The sequence below is a fragment of the Phoca vitulina genome, unplaced genomic scaffold, assembly GCF_004348235.1.
Source record: "Phoca vitulina isolate PV1807 unplaced genomic scaffold, GSC_HSeal_1.0 scaffold66, whole genome shotgun sequence".
NCBI classification, from domain to species: domain Eukaryota; kingdom Metazoa; phylum Chordata; class Mammalia; order Carnivora; family Phocidae; genus Phoca; species Phoca vitulina.
The window spans coordinates 4858670-4885420 of record NW_022589769.1 but is presented as its reverse complement, the minus strand read 5'-3'; the positions used below and the strand labels follow the sequence as shown (position 1 = coordinate 4885420).

The following is a 26751-nucleotide window of genomic DNA, read 5'->3' as shown; positions in this document are numbered from 1 at the left end:
TGTTCCCTCTCTCACTATGTCTCTATCTGTCAAATAAATAAATAAAATCTTAAAAAAAAAAAATATGGGGAAAGATTCCAGAGCAAACTGTAAGGTCATTTTGATATCAAGATGCCCCTGAGTTAAAACTGCTCACTGCCCAACACAGCAGTCCTAAGTTTATAAAGGGCCAGGAGAGGAGAAGTAGAGATGGTCCTTTATTTTTTTATTTTTTATTTATTTTTTTAAAGATTTTATTTATTTGACAGAGAGAGACACAGCGAGAGAAGGAACACAAGCAGGGGGAGTAGGAGAGGGAGAAGCAGGCTTCCCGCGGAGCAGGGAGCCTGACGCAGGGCTCGATCCCAGGACCCTGGGATCATGACCTGAGCCAAAGGCAGACGCTTAACGACTGAGCCACCCAGGTGCCCCGGTCCTTTATTTTTTTAAAAAAAAGATTATAAAAATTGGGAAGAAACCTAAAAAAAAAAAATGGAGAAAGTCACATGCAGTTGGTAGGGAAAGTAGAACTAATTAGAAGCACAGAGAAAAATTTATTAAATTAAGGAATAAATACATATAATTTATTTAGTTACAGGGTTTGTAGAAGTATTATCACGTGGTTATGTATCCTTAGAAATCCTGTGTGTGTCAATTTAGCAGAAACAGATTAAGTTAGGAATCAATGGACAGGTCTTGGTTGGAAAGACTTCTAAGACATGGGAGTGACAGAACGGAACAGGTTGGGGCTGTCTACGTTTTGAGGTTGACAAAAAGCAGTCCAGACAGTGGTGCAGTCTGACCACATGGGACAGAGGTCCTAGCCCAGACCAACCTCTACCGGAATCCCACCAGACGCCTCGATCACAGGAACCCCTTTTCCATGCTAACGACATCATACTGAGAAACCTACGAGCCAATAAAACACACAATGGTCGGGAACAAAGCCACACCAAGGTCTTGAGCTTGCTACCCTTTTTGGGAGAAGCAGGAGTGTAGTCTGGGAGCAGCTTCCACAGAAGGCAGAGTGAGATCACAGCTACCTTATTACATAAATAAGAATGGGAGTCGCTGGCACCAACAGTGTGTGTGGGTCTTGAGCACGGGACTTTGGTTCATCCAAATATGAGCACCGGGGGCAGGTGAAAACAAACATGGAAGAACAGGCTCATTTCAGGAAGGACCTGGTAGTAAATAAAAAAAGGGGCAAAGGGCCTGTGAGCACCAGAGCATCTTGGCTACCACTGCCTGCCTATTCAGCTGGTGGAGCCAGTGGGGCTGTGAGCAGCCGACTCAAAGGAGCTGTTCACAAAGCTGTGCTGGGGAAGCGAGAATAGGTAAAATGCGGGGGCGGGGGGTGGGGGTCAAAGGCTGGCTCGTGATCTTGGCTTCTCTTTCTTTAGAATCAGGGGCAGGAAAGGTGTCAAAGTTATCCTGTCTAGACCTCGATCTCCAACCAAATCACAAAGCAGTCAAACCAGAGAGACGCAAGTCACGTCAAACCAGATTCTAGTCTTTGACCTCTGCAAGGGCACAGCCCGTATCTTCCACGTCCACCACACCCCTGCAATGTGCCCACACTCTTGTATAAAGACAGCCACACAGAACACGTGACTGACAGGCAGCCTAAGCCAGGGCAGCAAATCCCTCTCTGGATGCACAGCTGAAATCATCACAGAGTACGAGGTGTATAAATCCTGACTATTCTGTACCTCGCCAGTGTTTCCTATTCGCATCGATATGAGACCCACTTGGGGACAAAGCTTGCACATGCTGCACTTGCCAACAGACACAAAACTCTCATCTTCATGAAAACGTATTTTCAAAGTTCGGCACCCATAAACCCTGGGTAGCCAGGCGCTGCCCACCCGAACCGTCAGCTGTAGCCCCTTGGGGCTTTCCCATGAAACCCAACTACCCATGGTGATGAGCAAACCAACCACAGACCAGGGACCAGAGTTTAACCCAGGCACATGTGGGGAGATAGACTTGCGATTTGGAGAGCCCTCTGCTTTAACAGCAAGTAGCGTGAGATCACTCGGAGTATTTGCCTATGGACAGGAAAAGGTGCTGGGCCCAAAGAGGGGCTTTTATTCTGGAGCCCAGAGAGGTCTGAAGCAGGTTCTGCAAGCATCTTTCTGGATGATTTCGCGTCAAAAACTAACATTTCTAAGCTAAGCGTCTATGTGAGACATATTTTTAGTAGCCTCTCTTAAATGGCACTTTTAAAAATAATCTCCTTCAAGACGGTAGACGATTAAAACACTGATGGTCCAAGTACTGAATTTAAAAGCCTCTTATAATTTGGAACACGATGTTTAGAGCTGCTGTGGGGCCGCAGACAATTTGGTCCTTGATCATTAGATATTCTGCAAGTGCTACCCAGCTGAAAAATATATTTCTTATTAAGCTTCTCTACTTAAATAGCATCAGCCCCCAAATGAGATCACTCCTCTGAAGGCTTTAACGATACCAAGAAAGTCCCAGGAAGCATTTCATTTCAAAGTGAGCCATATTAAAAAACTTGGGATGAGTTTTTTTCCATCCATCTCAGCCCTGAATTTTAAATTACTTGTCTTCCTCTCCCACCAGTTCAGTCATTTCCACAGTAGAGGAAGGTGTCCCGTGGAAACACCAAGCAGCTTAGAGCAAGGATTAACAGCAGGTCTGTTATCCAGCAGGATCCAGGAAGGCACCTTAATGGATAATCAAGTATCCTGGTTAACAGAGTGTTACCATGGATACCACAGGTGCGCGGTCAGATTTACACATCAAATGCTCCATGAGTGACACCATGCACCACCCCAAGAAGAGGGAGAGGAACATGGGGCCGCTGTCTCAGGGAAGCTAGCAGTCTGCAGAGGAAACAAAGTTCAACACAAAGTGGTAAGACAGCGTGCCAAATGCTGGAGCCCCAAGCATCATGGAAAGCCCGATTAGGGGCCTGCCAAGGGCTCGGGAGGGGAGCGGCCGAGAGGGGAGAGTCCACACAGGCTTTCAGGGAACTTGATCCTAGGGTAAGTCACTTCACAGGGGGAGGCCGTGCAAAGCACGCCAGTGGGACGAGGAAGAGGAAGAGGAAGTGGAAGGGACGTGAGTTTGTCAAGGCGGCTTCAGTGAACAGCGAGCATCTCCACACCACACAGCAACGTGAATGCTCACAGAAGGAGAGCACGTGGGAAGGAGCGGGGAAGGCAGAGACAGAGCGAGCCAGCTGCAGACAAAGATTCAGGCATGGGCATGAGACAGGTAGGCAGACAGAGACCAAGGCATACACAGGAAGTGGAGAGAAAGAGAACAGCAGAAAAAGACAGGCAGAGGCCAAGGGACAAAGAGAGGAGCAGAGAGGGAGAGAGAAAAGTAGAGAGGTAGATACAGGCCCAGGAACGAAGAAAGAGAAGCTCAAAGGGACAGAAGAAACAGAGAGAGAGACTGAAAAACAAACTGAAAGAGCAGGAGAGCGAGCGAGAACGAGGACCACCTGCTCTCGGAGGGCCATGGTGTAGGAGGCCGTGAGTGCCTGAGCTATGGTGCTGCTCACATGGCCGAGGCCCCGGCCGGCTGGGGGTACGAGGAAGGCCGGTTGGAGCCAGCCCGCCACACCCCACAGCCACACGGCGTCACCGCCTCCCCTCCAGCCCCTGCGGACGGCGTGCCAGGGCAGGCCCATGAGACAAACCAGGCTTCCATGCTCCCCTTGCCAGCTAGTGCATGGGTAAAGTGGCCCTAACTCTCCCAAATGCATTCCTCCAAAAACATCTTAGAAAAGATGCTCCCTGGGGAAATAATTTTAGGAGATAATGCATAAAGTATGTGTTCTATCTACCTCCTTTGGAGAGCTAGGAGGCACCATCGTGAGAAGCGCTACAGCCAAGAAACCCATCGAACATGCTCTAGGCTAACATTTTTCAAGATAATTCCATCACCACGGTCTTCTTTTCTACAGGCACCAACTCGGCACACCCTCTGAATCATTGTTCTGCTTTTGGGAAACTGCCTCCTCTCGATTCCAAGTTTCCAGAAGAGCCCTTTTGATATCGGGATGAACTGATTAGGAGGCTTAAAAAAAGAAACCACTTTGATGTACAAAGTGAGATGGGGAGACAAGAAAGGGAGAGATTCATTTTGCAGGAAGGCAGTGGGAACGTGTGAGAGCTTCACCACAGAGGAATGGGAGTCTTTAGAACCACCCAGTGTGGTGGCCTAGAGCACAACAGACACATTTTGCTTGAAATGAACAAAACAAAAAAGTAAAATAAAAGAGTAAGCGGCATGGTATTTAAAAAATGAGAAAGGTCTGGATCCGCATTCGGTTCTATCACGAAGCTGTGTGCCCCGGGCTGAGTCATGAAATCTCTCTGCGCGGTGCGCGCGCACGCGCGCACACACACACACACACACACACACACACCCCGCACACACACACACCCCCCACACACACACCCCCCACACACACCCCCAGTTAGCTCGGGGCGGAAACCGGATCTCTCAGGGGGAGAGGATTCAAATGCACACCAACACCAATCACAAGGTCAATGGCTAACAAAGGGGGAGTCCCCTCCCCAAACAGACAAGGGAGGGTACAGGTAAGAGTGCAGTGATGGGGTGGGTGGGGGGAGCGGGGGCAGACAAGCTACTGGGGCTAATGCTCTGAGTCAAGGCAGTGATTTCACAGGCCTCCAGTCAGACTAAGTGGGCCATCTCTTCCGCCTCAGGGGAGGGGATCCAATTAAAAGGTGCTTGGGACAAAAGAAACAGAGACCCACCATGGGAGCCGAAAAAAAGAGGAATCCAGCTTTAATTATGTAAAGTGAGACCAAGTTTGCTTCCCAAGCGGGGGACAAACTCACAGGTAATGAGTCGCTTAGCCTTCAGCTCTCCCCGCTGAGGACTTTAATTGACCTCCATGCCTTACAATCTTACAAGGTTCTATTTCTCTGTCTCCATTTATTATTCAAAACAGGAGCTGTGCTCCCAGAGAACTCTCAGGGCTGTAATCAAATCCTGCTAAAGGAAAAAAATAAAGAAAAAGAAAAAACTCGGGCATTCATTCACATCTTACACCAGAGGGGGAAAAAGAATAATGAGCAGAGTCCTAAAAATACTTACATTCAAAAAAAGAAAATGAAAAAACTTCAACCCCTAATCCCAAACTCATTCTTAAAATAAGTGAGTTGGCTTAAAAGTCTATAATATCACAAAAAGATAGCACTGAGAGCAAACCATTTTCCCGGCTCCTATCTTTTAAAAAAAATGATTTGGTCCATACAGTCCTCACGGACTCCATGCAAATGAAATTCTCGAGCAGCAACATTCACTGAGTGCCTACTATGTGCGCCGTGGTGCTAGGCACTGGGGATCGGAGATGAAAATGCTCAGGCCCCTGCCACGTTCCCACCACTGAGCGGTTTTACTGGCAGTCTCTCACTGAGTCACCCAGAGATGCCACATTACTCCCCACTTGAGAGAAGAGCAAATTGGGGTTTCTAAATAAAGCAAACTCCGTGCTGCCCTTGAGGCCCTCCGACACTCCAGTGGTGTGGGAGGAAGTCTAATCCAGGGGCAGCAGAGAGCCAGACCGGGTGGAAATGAGGGGAGGAGAGGCTGAGATTCCCTAACAGATGCCTCTCACTAAGAGAAGCCTCCAGAACTGAAACTGAGCTTCGAACTTCCTCCTTTCTTTGGCCCCCCGCTGTCTGACTCTGGGGAACGAACCAGAGCAGCCCTGAGGCAATGATGACAAGATCAAGGCGTCCTCTGGGGGCCACTGCCGAAAGGGCCAGCCTTCCCACAGCCTTCAGGCCCTTAATGACCACTTTCCTCTCTCCCCCCTCTGGCCATCACAACCTGCCCCCAGGAAAGGACCCCCTGACAGTCCGGGACGCCTCTGTGTGAACAGACGTCACTGCCCTAAAGGGCATTCAGACTTGAAGCAAAAGGAGCATGGCCTGGCAGAGAGCAGGTGGGTGTGCACATCAAAGGGGCCCAGGGAAAATCTGGACTCCACCCTCCTACCTGTGACTTTCACTCATTCACCCAATTTTCTACTCAGTGAGCCCACCCACCTTAACTCCGTGCCCACCACATGAATCACTGAGCCTCAAAGAGAGCAGGAGACAGACATTTTGCTCTCATGGAGCAGAGAAGACAGATAACGATCAGTGCGGTACACCATAATGAGGCATTGGGGCGGGGGGGAGTGCCTCAACCCTTCTGTGTCTCAGTTGCCATATTTTTTTAAAGACTTTATTTGCCAGAGAGAGCGAGCGAGCAACCACAAGTGGGTAGAGGGACAGAGGGAGAGGTAGACTCCCCGCTGAGCAGGGAGCCCAATGCGGGGCTCGATCCTAGGACGCTGAGATGATGACCTGAGCTGAAGGCAGATGCTTAACCAACTGAGCCACCCAGGCATCCCCCAGTTGCCATATTTATAAAAGAGGATAACACCCTCGCTTGATTCACAGGCTTCTCTTCAAAATTAACTGAGAGAATGAACGTGAAGACCCAGTGGGTGCCTAACACATTGTCAAGAACTTGATAAATCGTGAGCTGGTGATGGATGCTGGCCCCCCAGAAGGGTTTCCTCCAACAGGTGGAGGAGAATGGAAGGTGGTGATGGTCCTCCCCAGTGCCCTGGAAATCTTTTAAGGCACAATCTCTGGGGCTTCACCTAGCCAAGCTGAGTCCCACGGACTGCCAGACAATCTTCTAATCCAAATGTAGGGTTTCATAAGAGTGTTATGCTACCCGTTGTCATAAAAATAAAAATGAGAAACTCAATATCCATCAGTAGGGGTCTGGTTAAATAAATTACGGTATTGCCAGTTCAAAGGAACACAATGTAGCTCTTAAAAAGAATGAGGTATATCTGTATGTAAAATAAAATAAAAAGATCTCTTAACTACATTGTTAAGTAGGGGGAAAGTCATATTGTGAACAGTGAATAGAAGAGGCAACCAGTTACTAAAACATGTGGGAGTGTGCATGCAACTTACTCGGGCATCCATTTCTGGAAAGACAAACCCAACACTGGGGGGTCATTACTGACTCCAGGGAGGAAGGCTAGGGGCCCGCGATAGGAGGGAGATTCACTCACTTTTCACTGCATGCTCTTTTAGACTACTTGCCTTTCTAGCATGGGTCTAACAAGATTTGTCAAGAGTCCAAAATTTTACAAGTTCCAACTGTTTAAAGAAAACTCCAGTCTTTCAAGGCACACAGATCTGTCACTTCTCACTGTAGGACCTTGGCTGAGTTAGTCCATATCCGAGCCTCAGTTTTCTCTTATGGAAAATGATATCATAATAGTAATTACTGCTAGGGTCTTGGAGGATTAAATGGAGTACTAAAACTTTAAAAGTGTTTAAATTTGGGGCAGACATCAATACATGCTACCTATTAAAATCGGAGTTGTTGACTTAGAGCAGCTGGTTCATCGTTTCCATCATCCACAAGGAGAATAATGCACTGAAGGTGCTCCCTGAAGATGCACCTGCACTGAAAGGAGTCACTGATCTTGTCTTCAGCATAGAGGACACACAGGCACTTCTCCAGGATCCACACTGAACCTCTCCTAAGGGACGGGACCACTCCTTGGTCCTCACCTGCTATCAAGTCCCCCTCCAGTAAGGCGGCCTTGGAGTATGCCAGGACGCAGGGATACGGGAGCCACTTGCCTGTCCCCCACACCAGGTCCACTCACACTCTGAAACACAAGTCAGCACAGCGAGTTCCCCATTCCTGCAACCCCACTGTCGTTTCTCAGCGAGGGGGGCCACAGATGGCAGTAAGATGAGAGCCATATTGCCTAAGTCTTTAACGTGGGACACAGCCGGGAAGGACACAAAGAGGGACCCTTGGGACCTTGCCTGGAAGGGCAATGGGTAACACAAGGGAACCCACCCATACCTGCTCTCCCCAAATCCCCAGAGTTGGTGGAGCTTAAGAAAGAAAACAGACTTTGTGGATTAAAGCGGAGTTTGAATCCAACTCCATGACATACTCATTGAAAGATTCAGGACCTCTCTGAGCCTCAGTCAAGCTATAAAACAAAGATGAAATCACCTCCCACAGAGGGTTCTTAGTGCACAACAGGTACCTGCTGTGTTTCCCTCGTAGGAAAACCTGTATCTCAGTAATGAATGAAATCCACAAAGATCTTGTACACATCTTGAACACGTAAGGAGTGAGGGAAACCAACTCAATTGGGGACTGCACTGTGGGTCTTTAAGCACAGGAGGTAACATTCACATGCTGACATCATATAAAGGAAGTACACACCACCACCTGTGAGGGCAAGGTATCCAAAAAAAAAAATGAAACCTGAAACTCATCTACACTCTACAGCTAATGACCAATTCAAAGGAAAGGCAAGGAACAGAGAAACATGGTAAGGATTACCATGGGGTTGCTATCAACAAAATCCTAAATAGGGAGACCGTTCAAAAGGCCAGGTTTTTCAATAGTAACAAAAGGGGGGGGGGGGTAGATATGGAGGCTAATGTACAAATTAAGACGCTAAAAAGACCTAGCACCCAACTGCACTGTTGGCACTGCACTAAGACCCTGATTAGAGCAAATAAATAAAAAAAAATTTTTGAGATAACTGGAGAACATTGAATACTGATTGGACATTTGAGGATACTAAGGAATTATCATTAATTTTTTAGGGATGATGATGGTACTATAAATATCTTTTAGTGATAAATACTGAAATATTTGTGCCTGAAATAATATCATGACTTGGATATGCATCCAAATAATCTGAGTTGGGAAGGGACTGAACTGAGTAAGAATGAGTCAAGAACGACCCTGAGGAGATTACTGCAAAGGTGAGTGATGGGGTTTCATTAAATGACTGTCCCTTTGCCACAGGCTTAAAATTTTCCACTTTTATTAAAAAGCTTGTAAGTAAGCCATAGGCTGGAATATTGACAACATGCATAACTGAAAAGACAGGTAAAGAACCACTAGAAATCAGCAAGAAAACACATGCAATCCAACAGGAAACTGGCACAGGCTGCAAGTCATCACAGAAGTGGAAACCGAAATAACAAGCTGGCAAATGGCAAGATGGTCCGCTTCGCTTGCGATCATAAAAACACAAGTTAAAACCCGCCTCGTGCCCAGAAGTGTTGGTAGGGATGTCAAAGTGTTGGCAGGAACTCCTGCACACTGACTGAGAGATCATAAACAGGTATTAAAATTAAAAAAAAGTAAAACTCAGTAACGTTTAAAATACCAAACCACACAATTTGGCAAGTTCGCCCTCGGGCGCAGATCTCAAGGAAACGCTTGTGTAGTGGATGCAGGAAGTGCTAATACAGGACTGCTAGGATCGGAAGGAGAGACAGGCAGACCTGGTGTGCTTCCGGATGGAAAACACCGCCCCAGCGACAGCGATGTTCGCAGGAAAATTAAACCTCCATCCCAACCCCCAGACCCAAGTGCCAATTCAAGAAAATACAAGCAAAAGAGGGGCCTGAGAAGAACGCTGCAGAGGTGCCATAAGCCAGGTTCAGGTGGTGACACAACCCAGGGTCTTCCACAAACACATGGTAAGGAAAAGAGAGAGGAGGAGGACGCGACGGATGGACAGAAACATCAGCGAGTGCTTCGATTCACGGACAAAGGGAGCAAAACGGTGGTGGGCAGGGGCTGGAGGAGGGAGGAATGGGGCGTCAGGGTTCCATGGGGCAGAGATCTGGCTGGGGAAAAGGACAAGCTTCAGGAGACGGAGGGAGGTGAGGGTTTCACCTGAGGCCACCCCACCACATAATGAAGACTGACTAAGATGGTACATTTCAGCTTCTATTTTACTCAAGTCAAAACAACTGTGTTAAAATGAAAAAAGAAACACAAGAGACATAACCAATGACGACACATGGACCTCACGTGGATCCTAATTTTTAAAAACTCTAAAAAATTATGGAACAGTGAGAAATCTGAACACATTTGATGGTATAAAAGAACAAAAGGTAATGGAGGGATGATGATGATATCATATTTATGGTTTCCTATTTTATTTTTTTTAAAGATTTTAAGATCTATACAGAGTGGTCTATAAATGAAGTAACACCTAGTATCTGAATCAAAATAATACATAAGGAGAAGCAGGTGCAGGTAACTTCAAACAAGACTGACCACCACTGAGGACAGTTCTATTGATGAATTTGCCTAAGATTCTTTAATCTATGGACATCTAACATTGGACACGATAAACCTTTGAAAAGAAGAAGCTATTGTGAACATGTACAAGAGGACAAAATGCTCTCAGCATCGTGGTTTGCAATAGCAAAATAATGCAAACAACCTAACTGTCCAGTAAAATGCGACTGGATTAAAATTATCATGGTACTTCGCTCAAGAGAGAACTCAAGAGTCAAGGAAGTGAATGAACCAGACCAGGCCCCCCGCCCAACCATGGTGGTTTGGCCAGGGAATGTCTGGCAATGTCTGGAGGCATTCTTGGATGTCGTGACTGGGTGGGGTGCTACTGGCCTCTAGTGGGTAGAAATCAGGGGTGCTGCTAAACATCCTACACAAAGCACAGGACAGCCCCCACAACATGTAATTACAATCTTCCCCCTTAACTGTGGGGGATACATTCCAAGACTCAGTGGATGCCGGAAGCTCGGGACAGTCCTGAACCCTACATATACTCTGCTTTTTCCTTTATGTGATGCCTATGACAAAGTTTAATTTATAAATTCGGCACCTAAGAGATTAGCAACAGCAGCAAATAGAATAATTTTAACAATACACTGTAATGAAAGATGTGAATGCATCCTCTCTCTCAAAATATCTTATTGTCCTTTATTCCCCCTTCTTTCTTGTGACAATGTGAAAGGAAACAACGCCCACATGAGGAGATGGCGGAGGTGAGTGACGGAGGCGTTGTCATGTGGCATTCGACTACCAGTGGCCTCCTAACAACTCGCCAGAAGGACGGTCATCTGCTTCCAGACCATGGCAAAGTGGAACCGCAGATATGGGGGGACTACCCTGAGGGGGCCAAAGTATCAAGAGAGCCACAGCTTGAAAATCCTCTACTAGACCTGTGTGAGATACTCCTCAAACCACAATACTGACTTAAAAACAAACAAAAACAAGGGGCAAGGAGACATATACAGGTAGCATCATCTAAGTAAAGGTTACACAAAACCAAGACCGTCGCTCATGGAAATTTATGTAGTGAAGTATAAAAACAGGAAGGAGAAGGCCATACAGCGATTTCAGGATACTGACTGTGGGGTGCGGGGGCATGAAATGTTGCCGGGGGGAGGCTTCAAATAGAATTGGTATCACCGTGTTTATTCTGCCCCTTCCCACCCGAAGCAAAGTGTAGGGAAGGTTAGTGCACATGTAATCTGGACGGTGGGAACATGCCAGCTCACTCTTTGGTCTCCGTACTTTTCTACACCCTTGGCACTGCCAACGATGAACAAACTCAACAGCGTGGTTGTGGGCAGCAGAGGCTGGGAAGACAGACAAAGCAGGCAGAAGAGCGAGGCTGGGACCTTCCCAAGGGGGGAGCACTCACCGGTCCCCGCAGGTCAATGAGCTCCTGCCTCATCTGGGACACGAGGGCCTCCTTGGCCACCAGGGCCCTGTGCAGGCGCTCGTTGAACTCAATCAGCTCGCCGTGCATCTCCGCCACCTGGAACACACAAGCACCAAACAGTCAGGCTCAGAGGGCAGACCCGCGCGCCACCCCCCAGCACGCGTCCCACCTTCTCCAGGCCTGCCACTCGTCAGCAAGGCACCAGGAGGTTGTCAGGCCGGAGACACAACAGTGCTTACCTATGAACTGTGCAAACCCGCCTCTAAGTCGAACACATCTGTGACTAGGTTGACGTGAACACTACAGAATCAACGGTCTGCAGTTTATGGTCAGGACAGGGCCCTATCAGGTCATTTTGGGCCTTTGGTTTCTATCCTTCACGGACACTTTTCTAGCCAAGGCTTTCTTCCTCACCTGAGTTGTGCCTGCCAAGAATCACCCGGCTAATGGCACAGGTGGAGTAACTGACCACTTCTGTTCCTCGGGGCCTTGGTTCTGAAAACCAGGAACACAGAGCCAGAGCCTCGGGGCGACGGCGACGGTGACAGATCCTACTGCAGCGGCACAACGAGCCCTCAGTCACCGCTTCATCTTTGCCAGGGACAGCCCTTCCGAGTGCTCCTCGCATCTTCGTGACACTGGCTTTGTGAAGCAAGTGTTAGCATTCCCGCCTTACGGAGGGCAACGGTGTCACAGAGTAGAAGCAGCTAGTTCAAGGTCATACCGCCAACAAAGGGCTGACTCTGGGGCCCTGGCTCTCGACCACGGGGCCAAACGCCACGATTCTACCACTTGCACCGTGCGCACGTGCAGCCCACTTGGGCCTGCCGTGAGAGCCCTCGAATGTATCCTCGGCTCATCCCAAAGAAATAAAAAGAGGTTGTCATAAAGTAGTCTATGACTCATGTACAGAATGAACCACAGGTCTTTCCAGCTATCAACTTACAAAAAGCAGTGATATCCTATATGGTCAAAACAGAGTAATTTCTCTGATTACATGAGCGATCTTGTGCGGTCTTAAGATCAAATTTGACTACAATTTATTTGAACATTTTAGAGAAACTTGCAATGTCATCTTGCCATGCTTTTCAGGAACCTTGAAAGAAGAATGCTGCAACCATCTTAAAGAGAACCCCTCGAGAATTGAGACGTCAAGAGACCTTCCCCCAGCCCTGTCCCCATGCTTTTCCCAAGAGATCGCCCCTCCCTTATACTCTAAGACAAAATTAATATCAGACCACTTGTAATAAGTAGTACATATTAAAAATAAAACATACTCAGAATCAAGAAGGGATATAGGGAGACATTCTATAGGAAAAGAAAGGATCATTAACCTAAGTCTTGGGGCCTCAGGAGTAAGGCGGGCCCTCCTTTTTTTTTTAATATGTTGTTATATAAAAGGTAAAAGGCATAAAAGGAAATACACAAGATATTAACATTAGTCAAGGGACAGATTTTCTTCCCATCATTTCTATTTTTCCTTACTTTTTAGTTTGCTAACAATGAACACTCTTCCATTTATCGGTGGGTAGAACCACTTGGGCTCTTTAAAAGAATTAAAACTATTCACCTGAAAACTAAAGGCAGCCATGGTACAAGCAACACAAAATGCACCGGGCCCCCAATCACATCCTGATTCTTTCAACTTGCTCTGTCCGTGGCAGCCCTCTGTGCCCCAGGTGCTCACCTCTTTCAAACCAGAGTGAAATGCAAAGTGAGAACAGCACAGAAGACATTCCAAGGACTATGCAATTAACAACAGGAGAATAAGTCACTGAGCCTTTAACCAGCTTCTTTTTGTACAGACCTAAAATTAATATTTCCCACTTGCGTTATTCCTTTTGTATAGTAAAAGCTTAGGACGATCTTCTTTTGGCCTTTCACAAACAAATACAATACCGCTAATAACGCTTCTGCAGATCCTCCACACAGCAATCACCCAAATCCTCCATGAGCTTCCCCGGGGCGGAGAATCCGTTTACCACACAGTAAGCAGGAAACACACAACTGCCAATATTACTGCTAAATACCTGCTACTGTACCCCCACAAAATAGACCTTTAAATAAATGCCACCGGCATTTCCAAAGCAAAGCAAGGTTTTGCTTTGTTTTTGTTTTGCTTTGTTTTGCAGTGGGAGCCAGAGTGTTAAAACGATTTTCCATAAATGCATAAAACAGCAGAACATCCCAGCTTGCAATGGTATTTATCAGGAGCTGTCAAAACCCTGGTTCTCTTTTGCAGCCAGAAGAGTGACGTGACCAAGTCAGACAAAGCTTTAATTTCCCTAGGGAATTGGGGGGGGGGGGCTGGAATCGGGGGAACTGAGGAGATAAACTGATGAAATAATTTTGAGTAACCATTAGAACTGCATTATTCATTGTTACTAAGCTAAGCTCTGAAACTCTGAGTTTCTAGATTAGATATCCCTACATACAGCCATTGAGACCAACAGCTTTGATCTTACATAAACCATGCTGAGCTTACTGTTCCTTGAATAACTCTTTCCAAGTCTAGTGTAACTAGAAATGGATTCAAGACTCCGAGAGCCTCAGAACAGGAAGTGGAGATTATAGAAACAAAAGCAGGCAGCAGAACCACTGGCTGGAGCTTCTATTAGGCTCTGAGGGCACTCAACAGGTCTTGCCTGACCAGTCCCTGTTTTCAGCAGCCACAGAGAGTCGCAGGGAATGGGACAGACAGACAGACAGACAGACACTGGCTACCCTTCAGTCCATTCTCAGCCAAGCAAGACCGAGTGATCCTCCCAAAGCAACATCCGATATCACCTGCTGTTTAAGACCTTCATTGCTTCCCACTGCTCTAAGGATAAATAAAACCCAAACACACTCGTGATCAGCCTCTCTAACGCCATCACCTGCCCCCCTCCCCAGCATCTCAAGTCACTCAGACCCACAGGTCTTCTATGTCCCATAAACAGGCTGAGCTCTAGAAGGTCACCCTGAGATAGGAAGAAGAAAGGCATATCCAGCAGGAGAAACCGCAGGCGCACAGGCCCAGAGGTTGCTGGGGCTGGGGCGGCGGGGAGGAGCAGCTGAGACAGGCAGTTAAGGGCTCAGATTCTGGGGCAAAACAGGCCTGCACTTGATCCCTTACAGTGTGCTCTGGTGCCAGGCTCTTAATCTTGAGGATCCTAAAGCCATTCGCCTACAAAACAGCGATTCAAAACCCTACCTACTGCATGGGGCCACTGTGCGGCCAGAATGAGCTGCCGCACTTAACCAGCTCTGCACGGTGTCTGTGCGTGTGGCAAGTGCTCAGTGGAGGAGAGCTGGTTGTGCAGGGTGGGTGATCACATCAAAGGGAAACGGAGGATAGGGCTATCTGCAGAAGCCAGATGGAAAGGGGCCACATGTGCTATACCAAGGAACTCAGCTGTGGAGAGAGACTCATTGTTCCCCAGTAAGGAAATGTCACCAACAGAATTGCTAACCATGTGCCAGGCCTGGTTCTGGGGGGGCGGGGGAGCCCAGGAAGGTCATGGGGTTCACACCCTAGAGATCAGACAAACTCGGAGCTCACCGAGAGAGGAGGACTGGGAAAGAGGATGGGGCATAAGGGAAGGCCTCCCCCAGAGAGAACATTCAGGAGTCCCTCACTTCTCCCCTCAGCCTTGGCACAAGCTGGGCAGCCTCCCCCTCACCCCCACGCACAATGCCCAGGGCCATTTGGAGAGGCAGCCTCTCAAAGTGCACAACTCATGAATTAATAAAGTGCAGGCACTTCTCAGTCACGTTTTGGGTTTTGCCCTTTACAGTGGAGAGAAGACAGTAGACTTCTTGACTCTTTCTAAGTCAGAGGCTGTTTGGCAACATCTATCAAACTTTTAAAATCACTCACCTGTGACTTGGCAAATCTCTGTTGGGGAGTTACCCAGCCCCTCTACTTGCACCTGTGCCCCAAACACCAGTTTAGCTCCAAATGGCTGGAACCTACCTAAATGCTCAGCCACACGGGATCAGTAAAATTTATCGGCTCTCCCACCTCTGGCCCCCCGGCAGACACGACTAGTCGCTGGCTGCACTCCTTCCTGAAGGAAACACTCAGGCAGCCACACCCAACTGATCAGAGACTTGGCCTATGGATGACACCGACTTGGCATCCCTGGCATAAGGGATGGGGGAAAGCGTCATCAGGAAGGTGACATTTGAGTTGGGCTTTGGAAGACGAAAGCTTTGGAAGTTCAGGAGACTGAGCAATCCATTCCAGCTGGAGCATCAGAGAAGACGATTTCCAAAAATAATGTGGCTGTGAAAAAGCTTTTAAGTCTGTGAAAATCCCAGGAATTATCATAATTACCTGCCAAATCATGAAAGAATTATAAATTAAAAAAAAAAAGCCTCTGGCATTTCCTTTGATATCAGAATGTTCTATCTAATCACATTCAAGCAAACCATGCTTCTCCCTCCCTCATCTACCTAATTAGACACTTCCCTGATTAACTAAACCAAGACAACCCCCAAATTTCAACGGCAACTGAGGCTCTTCTGGTCACATACCCCAAACTATCTGAGAACATTCACTCTGAAGTCTCAGCATCGTAAGTTTTATAAAATGCACAAGCTGTTCTTTGGTCCCACATACACAAGCTGCAGGGAGGGATCTAGACCCTCTTTCCGTGATGAGGACATTGCACCCAGGTAAAGACAAAGACCCTGCCAATGCCCATCTGTCTTAATCCACTTTTGAGCACCAACTATGCTCCAGGCCTTTTCCAGGTATTACATGTATCTGCTCACATGACCCTCGCTTGCATCCCTCCTGCAGGCTGGGCATGCCTCCCTAAGGATGAGCCTCAAGGCTCCGAGAGGCCAGGCTGTGAGACTAAGCTGTGGGGGTCAGGAAGTGGCAGGGCGGGATGGCCACGGTCTCTGCTCTCTGCATGCCATCTTGTGCTAGAGGAGACAAGCTGAGCCCTTCAGGGGTTAAGGAGAGGAGTGTCCCCACAGAGTGAAGGGAAGTAGCGCATGTGGACCAGTGGCTCCCAAAACAAGCTGGTCATTAGCCACTTGGAGGCCTTTTGAAAAATACAGATTTCTGGCCCTCACTCTCAGGAACTGACTCAGCGAGGGGCAGGCAGTCCGAAGAGGTACTTTTTAAAAGATCCCACTGGCCATGATGATCCCTCAGATTTGGGAGTCACCAGCAAAGACCAAGGGGAAGCATTTCACAGGTTGAGGTATGAATTGCAGGTGGGCTAGTCCCTAGTTGCAGAAAACCTAGTGTTTCAGCCCAAATTTGCACAACAGCGATGTCCCAGAAGCTTCTCCACTTGTCAGCCGTCTACTTCCACCTTCTCACTGAGGTGAACAAAGCCACAAGCCAGAGAAAAACTACCTCAAGCCGCCAGCTGACAACAGACAGCAGACATCGCCTCACATGGCGGGGTGCTGGTTAACGGTGCGGTTAGTCTGCAGCCGGGCTGCCCGGAGGGGCCCGGGCACAGGGGCCGAGAGGCAGAAGGGGGGCTCCGAGCTACCCGTCTGGGACAAAGGAAGAACAGGACTTGACAGTAAAGGTCTACAAATATTTAACACAATTTCATATTGCTATGAAATCAGGAATTCCATGGTTTTTCTAGACTTTTTTTTTTGTACACATGTCAGTCTGCAATGAAATGGAAATGGTGCTCTTCACCGCAGGTAGTCTGAAAGGCACCTATCTACAACACATAGGCTGTATTTGAAACAATGTCTTACGCTAATTATCAGAAACAATGATGAATGATGACGAAAAGAGAAAGCCAAAATAGGATCGTTTTTAGATAAGACTTTTTTTTTAAAAACAAGATAGAACCGATGCCATCAATACCTGTCCTTCTTTCAGACTGTGTTCTTGCACAGTGTCAATCTGGGCTTGAAAACTAAGACAATCAGGAACAGTAACTAAAATACTGAGTATCCACACCCAGGCCAGGACACACAGGTCTCAGAAGTCCTGGAAAAGTTATAGCTGCCACCACCCTCTTTGACCCAGTATGTTGAGTCTCTCCTACAGTTGCCTGAACGTGCCCATTTCCCAGGGGAGGAAGGTGAGGCTCGGGGGCTGAGGAAGTCTCAGGTCCCAAAGCTCACAAGTGACAGCTGAGATCTGAACCCAGTCATCAGGGCTCCAAAGCCGGTATTCTTTCCACCACGCAAGCCCTCAGGTGATGGATCAATCACGGAGCAAGGGAAATCCTGGGACCGTTTGGGGTGAGAGGAAGCCTGGGCTCAGAGAGGCTGAGACCCTGTGTAAGGTGTCCTGCTGCTAAAGCCAGCCTGTTCCTCCAGTGGGGGCAGGAGACTCGCAAGGATGAGCAGTGCTCGTGGGGAGGGCGAGTCAGGAGCACTTACTCTGCTCTACCACTGCTCCCCCCTCCCTCCAGGAAGCACTTCATCGGATGCTGTGCCTCCCTAGGACATGAACACTCTTACCTTTCCTCATCTCAGAGCTGAGGGGATGGAGTCCCAGAAAGGGTAAGCACCTTGCCCATGGCCACACAGGAAGCCAGCAGCACCGGAAGCAAGAGTCAAAGTTCCGAGTCCATGTTTTGGACTCTTGTGCCTGGCCTCTCCACCCAGCATCACCAGGATGCTGAGCCACTGTCTCAACAGCACAGCACAGGGCCTGCCAGGGCTGATGAACCTGGGCTCAAGGACTCAGAGCACTGCCCCAGGCAAGGAACACCGGCACACTCACACCTCCCCCCCCGGACGACGCACTGTCACCCATACACAGGTGCACACGTTAACATACACGCACTCCAGGAAAGGAACGGTCACACACACGGGTGCACACAGCCCCTAGGAAAGGGCATGGTTGCACATGCACGTGCCCACACACACATACACACCAGGGAAAAGGCACCATCAACCCTACAGGGCATGGCTGCCATCAGCAGGCAGAGGAAGACCGCCATCTGGGCTCTGGCTGATCCCACTGCCCTCTGAGCCCCCAGAGGCCCAGCCTCAGACCGTTTTACAGACACCCACCCTGAGGAGACCCTGGTGGCACAGGAAAGAGCACCCAGAGTAAGCAAGAACCTCTGCTAAGGCAGGCCCTACCCTGGAATTCAGGGTCCAAAGGAGAGCCCCAGAGAACGTTCTAGGAGTGCACAGGCACCAGGAAGAGCCTTCCGCAAAGTGGTTTTTGCTTCATGTGAAGACATTTTGGAAACCAGTTTCTAAGTGACAATTTCAACATGAAGACATCCCAAGGGACTCTCAGGTATTACTTCAGCATGGTTCAAATCAGGATGGGATATAGAAAAACAAGGGATGTGGAGGCCCAATCCAAGCTCTGTCTACTCCCCGCTCTGTGACCATGAGTATGTAATTTCATATCTCTGATTCACACTATCTTCTTTGTCAAATGAGGACACTGTCCCTTATTGTCCAGGTGTGTCATGAGGAGCAAAGAGAAAGAGTTTAGTAGTTCCCAGCCCACCCCAGTGAACGATCCTTCAGTAACCATGACGAGCACTTTCTAGAGTCCGGCAGCGTTCCAAGGGCTCTCCACGCTTGCACAAAGTACAAGCCTGGGAAGTACAGCTCTATGCCTATTTTACAGAAGGCGAAACCAAGTTTCAAAAAGGGCAAGTGATTGTCCAAAGTTACAGTCTATTGGGGAGGGTCAGTAACCCCAAAGCTCACAACCCTGCGTCACCTGTCTTCTGAGTCTCCCCAGTTTCCTCCTTCTTTCCAGGCCACCTTTTGCTGTGATCCTGCTGGGCGGAGGACAGAGCTGGGAGGGGGGTATTGCTGAGCCCAGGAGCTTCTCAGGTTTCCCCCCACTTCCCCCCACCCCACCCCCCGATGAGGCAGCAGCTCTGCGATCTCGGGACTGGTCCTCCTCGACATCACATTATAAAGCTGTCAAGTGACACACTCAGCCAAAGCCTGAGACAGACCCATCCTCAAGTGCCACCGAGATAGACTGTGTGGGCTCTGTCTGAGATAAGTAGAGGCTTGTTAGGAAACCCTGCTGATAAGTTCAATTTGAAAGAGCCTCCCTTAATCTCCTCCGTAGCTAGCCCCTGTGTGTTCAGAACCGCCGAGCTTGAGCGAAGTCATACTTGAAAACATTCGGCTGGGATTACGATTTAATGGGGGGAAAGAAACACCCAAAAAGAACAACAGCTCAATTAATAACGGGATGCCTCTGAGAGACAGATGTTTTGGTAACTGTGCCAGCCCCGACACGGAGCTGCTGGGTCCCAGTCCCCAGTGCTGGTCCTCGTTTCTCCTGACGCGTGACCTTTCGGAGAATACACAGGGCGAGTCGTGGAGAAAGGTTACACGGAGCAGCTGTGAACAGCCCAGATAACACCTTTTCTTTCCTGCCTCAGCTAATGGCCCTTAAAGAGCAAAGGCAGAATATACAGAAAGCATGATAATCAAGCAGCAGCCAACACCTTCCCAGCGGCTGAGACAAATGAGCAATGACGGGAGAGGAAAAAAAAAAGAAAACACAAAACAGAACCATGAGTTCCAGCCCTCTGCTGAATGATGCACTCACACAAGAGCAACACACAGGCAAGAGGCAGCTGTGAAGCTCCCCAACAGGTCCCGTCACCTGCTACCCTCCTGCTGGAGCCCCAGCAGAGAGGCCGCCTGGCGCTATGTCCAAGGTGCGTGCCTGGGCTCAGCAGACGATGCCCCGTTCCTAGCAGAGCCTTTGGCCAAATCGCTTTTACCTCTCCGGGCCTCAGTTTCTCCTCCATAATGTGAGGGCTGCTAACAGTGTAAATCTCACAGGGCTTCTGTGAGATTAAATGAGTTAAGAGGTAAGAAGTGCTTAGCTTAGAGCGTGGCATGCACCAAGCACTCCGTACTGTTACAGCCATTATTTGTTATTAACCAGGCGCCCACAAAACATCCGGTGCCACAGGCCTGTACCATCTACAGCGTTAACCTCTCTCAGATACGCTCCCTCTCCTCCAACGGGTCACCCAAGCCTTGGGTCAGAAGGGCCCCCATCTCCCACCTGAACAAACATGACAGCCCCTGTTGTCCATCTTGTTCTCCACCCCACTCCCAAGCTGATGCTCAAACAGCCCCCCTGAAACCCAAACCAGATCACACCCAGTTCTGCCTAACACCTGTCAATGATGTTGACAAATACGGTGACATGCCATCTGCAACTGACCTCAAGATAATATGGAGGAGGGGGCAGAGGAGGGCTAGCACGCAGTGGGACTGGTCTTGGAGAAGGAGCTGGGTGGGGCCTGTAACGGGCACAGAGACATAACGTGACACCGTTTTTGTCTACACTGAAATTTCTCCAGAACCCCAAATTTAAAAACAGTTTTCAGTGGCATCCCGTTCATTTCCTTGACACAGGATTCAAGCAATGGAAAGAGAGGTGAGGTAGAAGGAGGGGCGGGGTGGGAAGAGGAGGGGAGGCAACATTTCAAGGGAAAGACTGACACTGACCAGACTATGAGCTCCTCCTCCAACTCCTTCCCTCGCACACCTCCTAAAACCCCCATCTGCCCTTCAAAGCTTAACTCAAATCTCAGTTTACCTCCCTCCCCAACTTCTTTGAGCTATTCACGCATCGTCTCCATAAAGGATGCATCAGCAGTAGTTGGAACAGCTGCTGTTTTCTGAACACCTAATACAGATCAAGCATCTGGAGGGCCACAGATAAAGGATCTTTTGCACAAATAACAAAAAGGTGTGCATTCTGGGTAGCTACAGCCTCGTGGGGCCTAGGCTCAGTGGGTGGGGCAGGGGCTGGATAAAGCTCCTGTTGGACTCCGAGTACATGCCTTTGTGCAGTGAACAACCTGCACAACTGTACACAGTGGCCTTAGACATCCTTCTAGGTGCTACTGTTGCTCCCATTTCACAGGGGAGGAAAATGAGATCCAAAGAGTCTAGAACCCTTGCCCATGATCACAGAGAGGTTATTGTGATAGCTAACACCCAGACCCACATTCTTTTTGTTACACAAAGCTCCTACAGGAGATGGCACGGCAATGCCACGGCCAGCCTTCGTGCACCCAGCAGACAATGCTGTCTCCCACACAGTTCACAGTCCTGGACTGGAGCACAGGATCTCGCCCATCTCCACACATCTTACTTGCAATCACTGCCAATGCTGGCAACAAAACCAGACACTTCTGGGCTTTTCTTTGCTGGATCGATTATGGGAGGGTCAATGGTGGAAGAGGACCAAGTCTCCTTTCTGTTAACACCAGAGATAATGCAGTTTACCTGGCATCATACAATGGTTGTAATTATAAGCCATCACAAGTACAAAATACGGTGTTCAGCTGGGCTTGTGAAAAGGGGTCAAGAATTACTTTAGAAAGCTTTGCTGGCCTCTCCTTTCAAAAGCATTGCTGTTTCAGGCTGGCTCATGGGGGACGACTACTGATTCCTGAGGACCCCAGAGTTGGAAGGCAGCTGCACCTCAACCACCTCCCAGCAGAGAAAGGCTTCTCCAGCCTGCAGGGCCAGCACTGAAGGAGGAGGAAGAAGAGGGGAGCCCTCATCACCAGGAACCAACCCTGAGCACGCCCTCTGTGTCAGACCTAGTTCTCAGCATTACCCACACATCAGCTCACTCGCAGGCAACCTGTTGAGGCCTGGCCACAGCAGATTCCCTTCTTTGAAAACTCCTCTGCAAGAGCTAAAAATGCTCACACTCATCCATTCGACAAGTTTCGATGGAGCATCTACCACCCACCAAGCCCTGTAATTCAGCACTGCGGATACAGCGGCCCACAAAAGGGATAAAACCCCGGCCCTGGCGGTTTCTGCATTCTAGCTACCATCCCCAGGGAACAGGGGAGGACACGGAGGCTTACAGGGGGGAAGTCCTAGTCAGGATTTACCAACAGAGAACTTGGGATCCGAACCCAGAGCCCATGCTCCTAACTACCACGGGGTATATACGATCTCTTGCAGCTCTGGAGTCATTATTTTGTAAAGCTCCTCCTGAGGCCAAATGTGCCTCCCTGCACACTTCCGGAACGACTACTTCATCTGCCTCTTTGGCCCTTCGCTGGTGTGCCAGGCACTGTCCTGGGGGCTGGGCATCAGCGGTGACCCTCAGGGAACTCCCTGTCTCCACGGGATTCAGACTCTGACGGTCCCCACACAGTGTGGCCACTGGCGCTGCAGGAACATGGAGGGGAGACCCCGACTCAGCCTGGGCCCAGGGGAGAGGTCCAGAAGTTCTACCAAGTTGAAGCTTGCAGGGCAGGAGGAGGCTAGGGAGCCGAAGGCAGGAGAACAAGTTAACACCCAGGCCCCACCTCCAAGCCCCTGCACTCTGTCTCCTCAGCTACTGAGTGGGGATCTGTCACAGAGAAGGCAGGGCTGCAGGGAGAACCAAACGGGACAGGAACAGACCTCAGAGCACCCAGGGTGGCACACGGGAGGTGCTCACCATGGGACAGCTGCTTCTCGTTCCGCAGAACTGGTTGCCAGACCCAGGAAGTTATATAATATCACGTATCCAACACCCACTCCCCATTCCAGAGGTTTCTTCAAAAATTATTCACCCTGGAGTGTTGCTTTTACATTTATTGTGCAGAATGCTGGAAAGCACAGAATTTCATATCAAGATGTAAATTCTGAAATTATATGGCTCTCTGTCATATTCCAGTGTCTTCTAGAAATGAGGGGAGGCCAGCATGCATTCTTAATCATGTTCCATCAGAAGGAATACAGAGACCCCCTGAATATTTCAAACACGGCTCACTATATTATGCCCAAGTTTCAAAAGAAAGACAGCAAATGAAAACATTAAATCTTATGATCAAAAAAATGTTTTTCTCCTTGGAGAGTCCCCTTCTCGTATCACACAGCACTTGCCTCAAGCTGAGAGGGGGCCCCCTTGGGGTAACGATCATGTGGCTTCTCCCTGGGGGGGGAGCCAAGCGGTGAGCAGGGGACACAGACACCCATACAGAAGGAAGGTCATGCTCAAGTTTAAGCAGGCACTGTAGGGTAGTGGTCTGGAGGATGAACTTAGAGCTGGACGGCCAGGATGGGGAACCCCATCAGCCAGTCACTTGCTAGGTGACCTTGGACAAGTCATTCAGCCTCTCTGGGCCCAGCTTCTGCATCAATAAAATGGCAACCACAGAAGCACTTACATCACAGGGTCGCTAGTAACAGAGTCCATACACAACTAGGGCTCAACGGACAGTGCCCCAACTATGACGATGATTCTTGTAGCTCCTGGTAACACACGAAAAAGTGTACACCTGTAATGTTTCTTGAAGCCCCAGGGTCATTAGGATACAAAGACAGGATAAAATGGGTTAGAAAACAAACCAACAAAAAGCATGCAATTTAGAAGCAGACAGACTGGGTCTGATCCTGGGGTCACCCTTGGCCGGTTGCGTCCCATGAAGAGGAGTGGCTACCATTTCTCCCCAGTTCTGAACATTTCCAAGTCCCACTGTTGAGACAGTACCCTCCTCCCTGCAAGGGGCACTGTGCCATGTAACTAAGATGCAACGGATGCGTCAGTACCGAGAATACGGCCCGGCCCTCAGCAGGCATTCCACAAACATCACTCACCTCTCTTCCTTCCACAGAGGGCCATGGAAACAACTTTTTCTCTGGGTCACTGAAGCCCCATGACATATTAGTGAGGATAAATGCAACAGTATCACAGTGGTTCCCCACGATCGACCCCTATAGAGGGGCTCATCAAATGTGACTTTCCTCTGTCTTCTAGGACTCGAGCAGCTCATGCTGGACACATAGCATGGGAAATCAACTTTTATTGTGTTACATCACTGGGATTGGGGAGTGCTTGTTACTGCAGCAGAACCAAGCCTATCCTGACAAACACAATCCTTCAGTGTAACCACCTTGTATCTCCTGGACTCTCACAATGGGCCTGGAAGTCTGCAGAATGGCACAGAGCCCAAAGAAGTTTGGGAGAGGCCGTCTTACAACACCCATGGGAAGGTGGGATCCCGTTCTCCATTCATCAAAGTGGAAACTAGACTTGGACAAGTTAAATCATGTGTTCAAGGCCACACAAATACCAAGGGGTGAAGCCACAATGTGAAAGTAGATCTACCAGCCCCAAGGTCTGTGTTGTGTCTGCTACATGGGCCCACCAGCAAGTGTTTTCCATCTATTTCTCGCATGCGGTGAGGGCCCTGAATGCAATGCAGGTCCTCCCTGGGCTCCGGTGAGAACTGTAACCGCAGGCTGCACACATTCTGTGTTCCACTGTCCAAGGCCCTTCACCAACATTCCTTCACTGCAATACTCACCTCTCTTCGAGACATATTCCCATTTTACAGGTAAGGAAACAGAGGCTTCCAGAGACTACAGGAGAGCTCTCACACAGAGATGCTGCTATAAATAAAGGAAAGATGCAGACAGAGATGGGCAAAGGATACAGGTTCCTTTAATGGAGGGCAAGAAAGATATTCCACACCAACAGCTACAGAATGAGAGATTCAGGAACACTCTTTATTGGAGGAGGATCCTTGGCCCTCATGGGCCCACATGGTCAGACTCTGAGACACGTTCCTTCCTAGAGGAGGGAGAGAGGCTGCGGAGAGATAACCCCTTCTGGGCCCTCCCAACTGTGCGGGAGCTTTGGGCCTCTCGTCTCTTGGCCACCTGTGATGATAGCAGCTGCCAGGTCCCCGAGTCATCATGTCCCCGAGTCATCCCTGGGCACCAGGTGGATAAAAGATCACTCCCTCCAGAACTTCAAATTCAAACCCAGATCTGTCCAGTTTCAAATGATGCTCTTCCCACTGCCTCCCAAACCCACCCACCGACCCACCCAGTATTTACTGAGCACCTACTATGTGCCAAGCACCATGTAGACACTGGGGACACAGCAGTGAACAGACCGCCCAAAATCTCTGCCTCCCGTGAGCTTGCCTCCTAGTGCCCAAGGTTACAAGTGCTTACTGACCACGGGACGGTGTGTTTGTGCCCTGTCACAGGGAATGGGACTACAAACAAGAGGCCCGGCTTCCAGTGAGATCCTGCAGGGTCCTGACTGCGCATCGGAGGCAGTGAGCAGGTCTCGCTGCAGCCGGACTCCGTTCTTGTTAGTGATCCCAGGAAAGGAGAAGGAGATGGACGTGACAAAGACAAAAGCAAAGACAGAAAAGGGGCAGCAGCAGTGAATGCTTTCTGGCTAAGAAATCAAGCTGATCATTACGTCTTAGATTAAAAATAGTTTTTTCAAAAGCGATCATCTGCAATATTCCCCGTTTGATGCTCAAAGACCTCTTGCCAGAGGCCCTCATGTTGAACAGTCCCCGGTTTTCTCTGCCCACAATCCACTCCCCTCTTCTTCAGCTAATGGAACCCTGCGTTTTCTTGGGAAACGACCCCTCTTCCGCTCTGAGGTCAAGCAGCTTTGGGGGGCTGACCATACACCCCTGGTCCCAGTCAGCATGTGCCCTGACCTCACCCATCGGTACCTACCACCCCGTTGGCCACAGTGACTGGTTCAGGGATGGCGGGAGGCTCGATTCCAAGACTCTTGGCGGAGTTAATGAAAGAAAAAAAAAAAAAACCCTCTCATCACCAGAATTGCTAAGCTCATAGGATGTAAGATGAACCTGCTAGAAACCATCAGACAGACAGACAGAGAGCGTGCACCTGCCTGAGAACAAAGACCATAAAGAAGAAAACAAAGATAAGCAAGAGAAGAAGAGCACACCCACATTTGATCATTTGACCCCTGGAAGCTGTCTGGCCCAAGTCAGATGAACCCCTGGGTGGGCACCCGATGTTTCCATGAACCACAAGACTTCATTTTTTGTTAAAACCCAGTTTGCACTGGGTCTTCTGTCTTTTAGCTTAATGTCCTGACTACCAGAGCCACCAAGTCATGTCTAGTCTCTGCTTGAACACCCCCAATCGCAAGCAATTCGCTACCATTCATCTTCACACAGTGATGATGGCATGTTTCTCCTTTCTGCCTAGAGTCCTAGGACTGGCCCATGAGGATCAGGTTGGAAACAAGCGCCATCCCTCCATCCAGAACATCCTTTTATTTAAGGGGACTCGCTAAGCTGCGGGACAGCAACACGAATTCTCTCCTGGGAAATGCTGTATGATCTTGGGCCACACATGTGGGCCTCCCATGTGTAAGGTGAAGGGTCTGGGGTACAAAGAATTAGATACACTCCCATCTCCCAGGCCCTTGCCACTGGGTAAATCAAGAGGTTTTGGATGATGTCCCCTTATCCAGGTAC

General features: G+C 49.0%; 1 protein-coding gene across 1 annotated transcript in view; it reads right to left on the bottom strand.

Annotated features, from left to right (window-relative positions):
• The window catches only part of SNX29 (sorting nexin 29), a 510558-nt gene that overhangs the window by 173139 nt on the left and 310668 nt on the right, over window positions 1–26751 (bottom strand). Inside the window, exon 16 of the mRNA XM_032392169.1 lies at window positions 11522–11638. Within this exon, the coding sequence (XP_032248060.1) occupies window positions 11522–11638 (117 nt within the window). The remainder of the gene's footprint in view (window positions 1–11521; window positions 11639–26751) is intronic.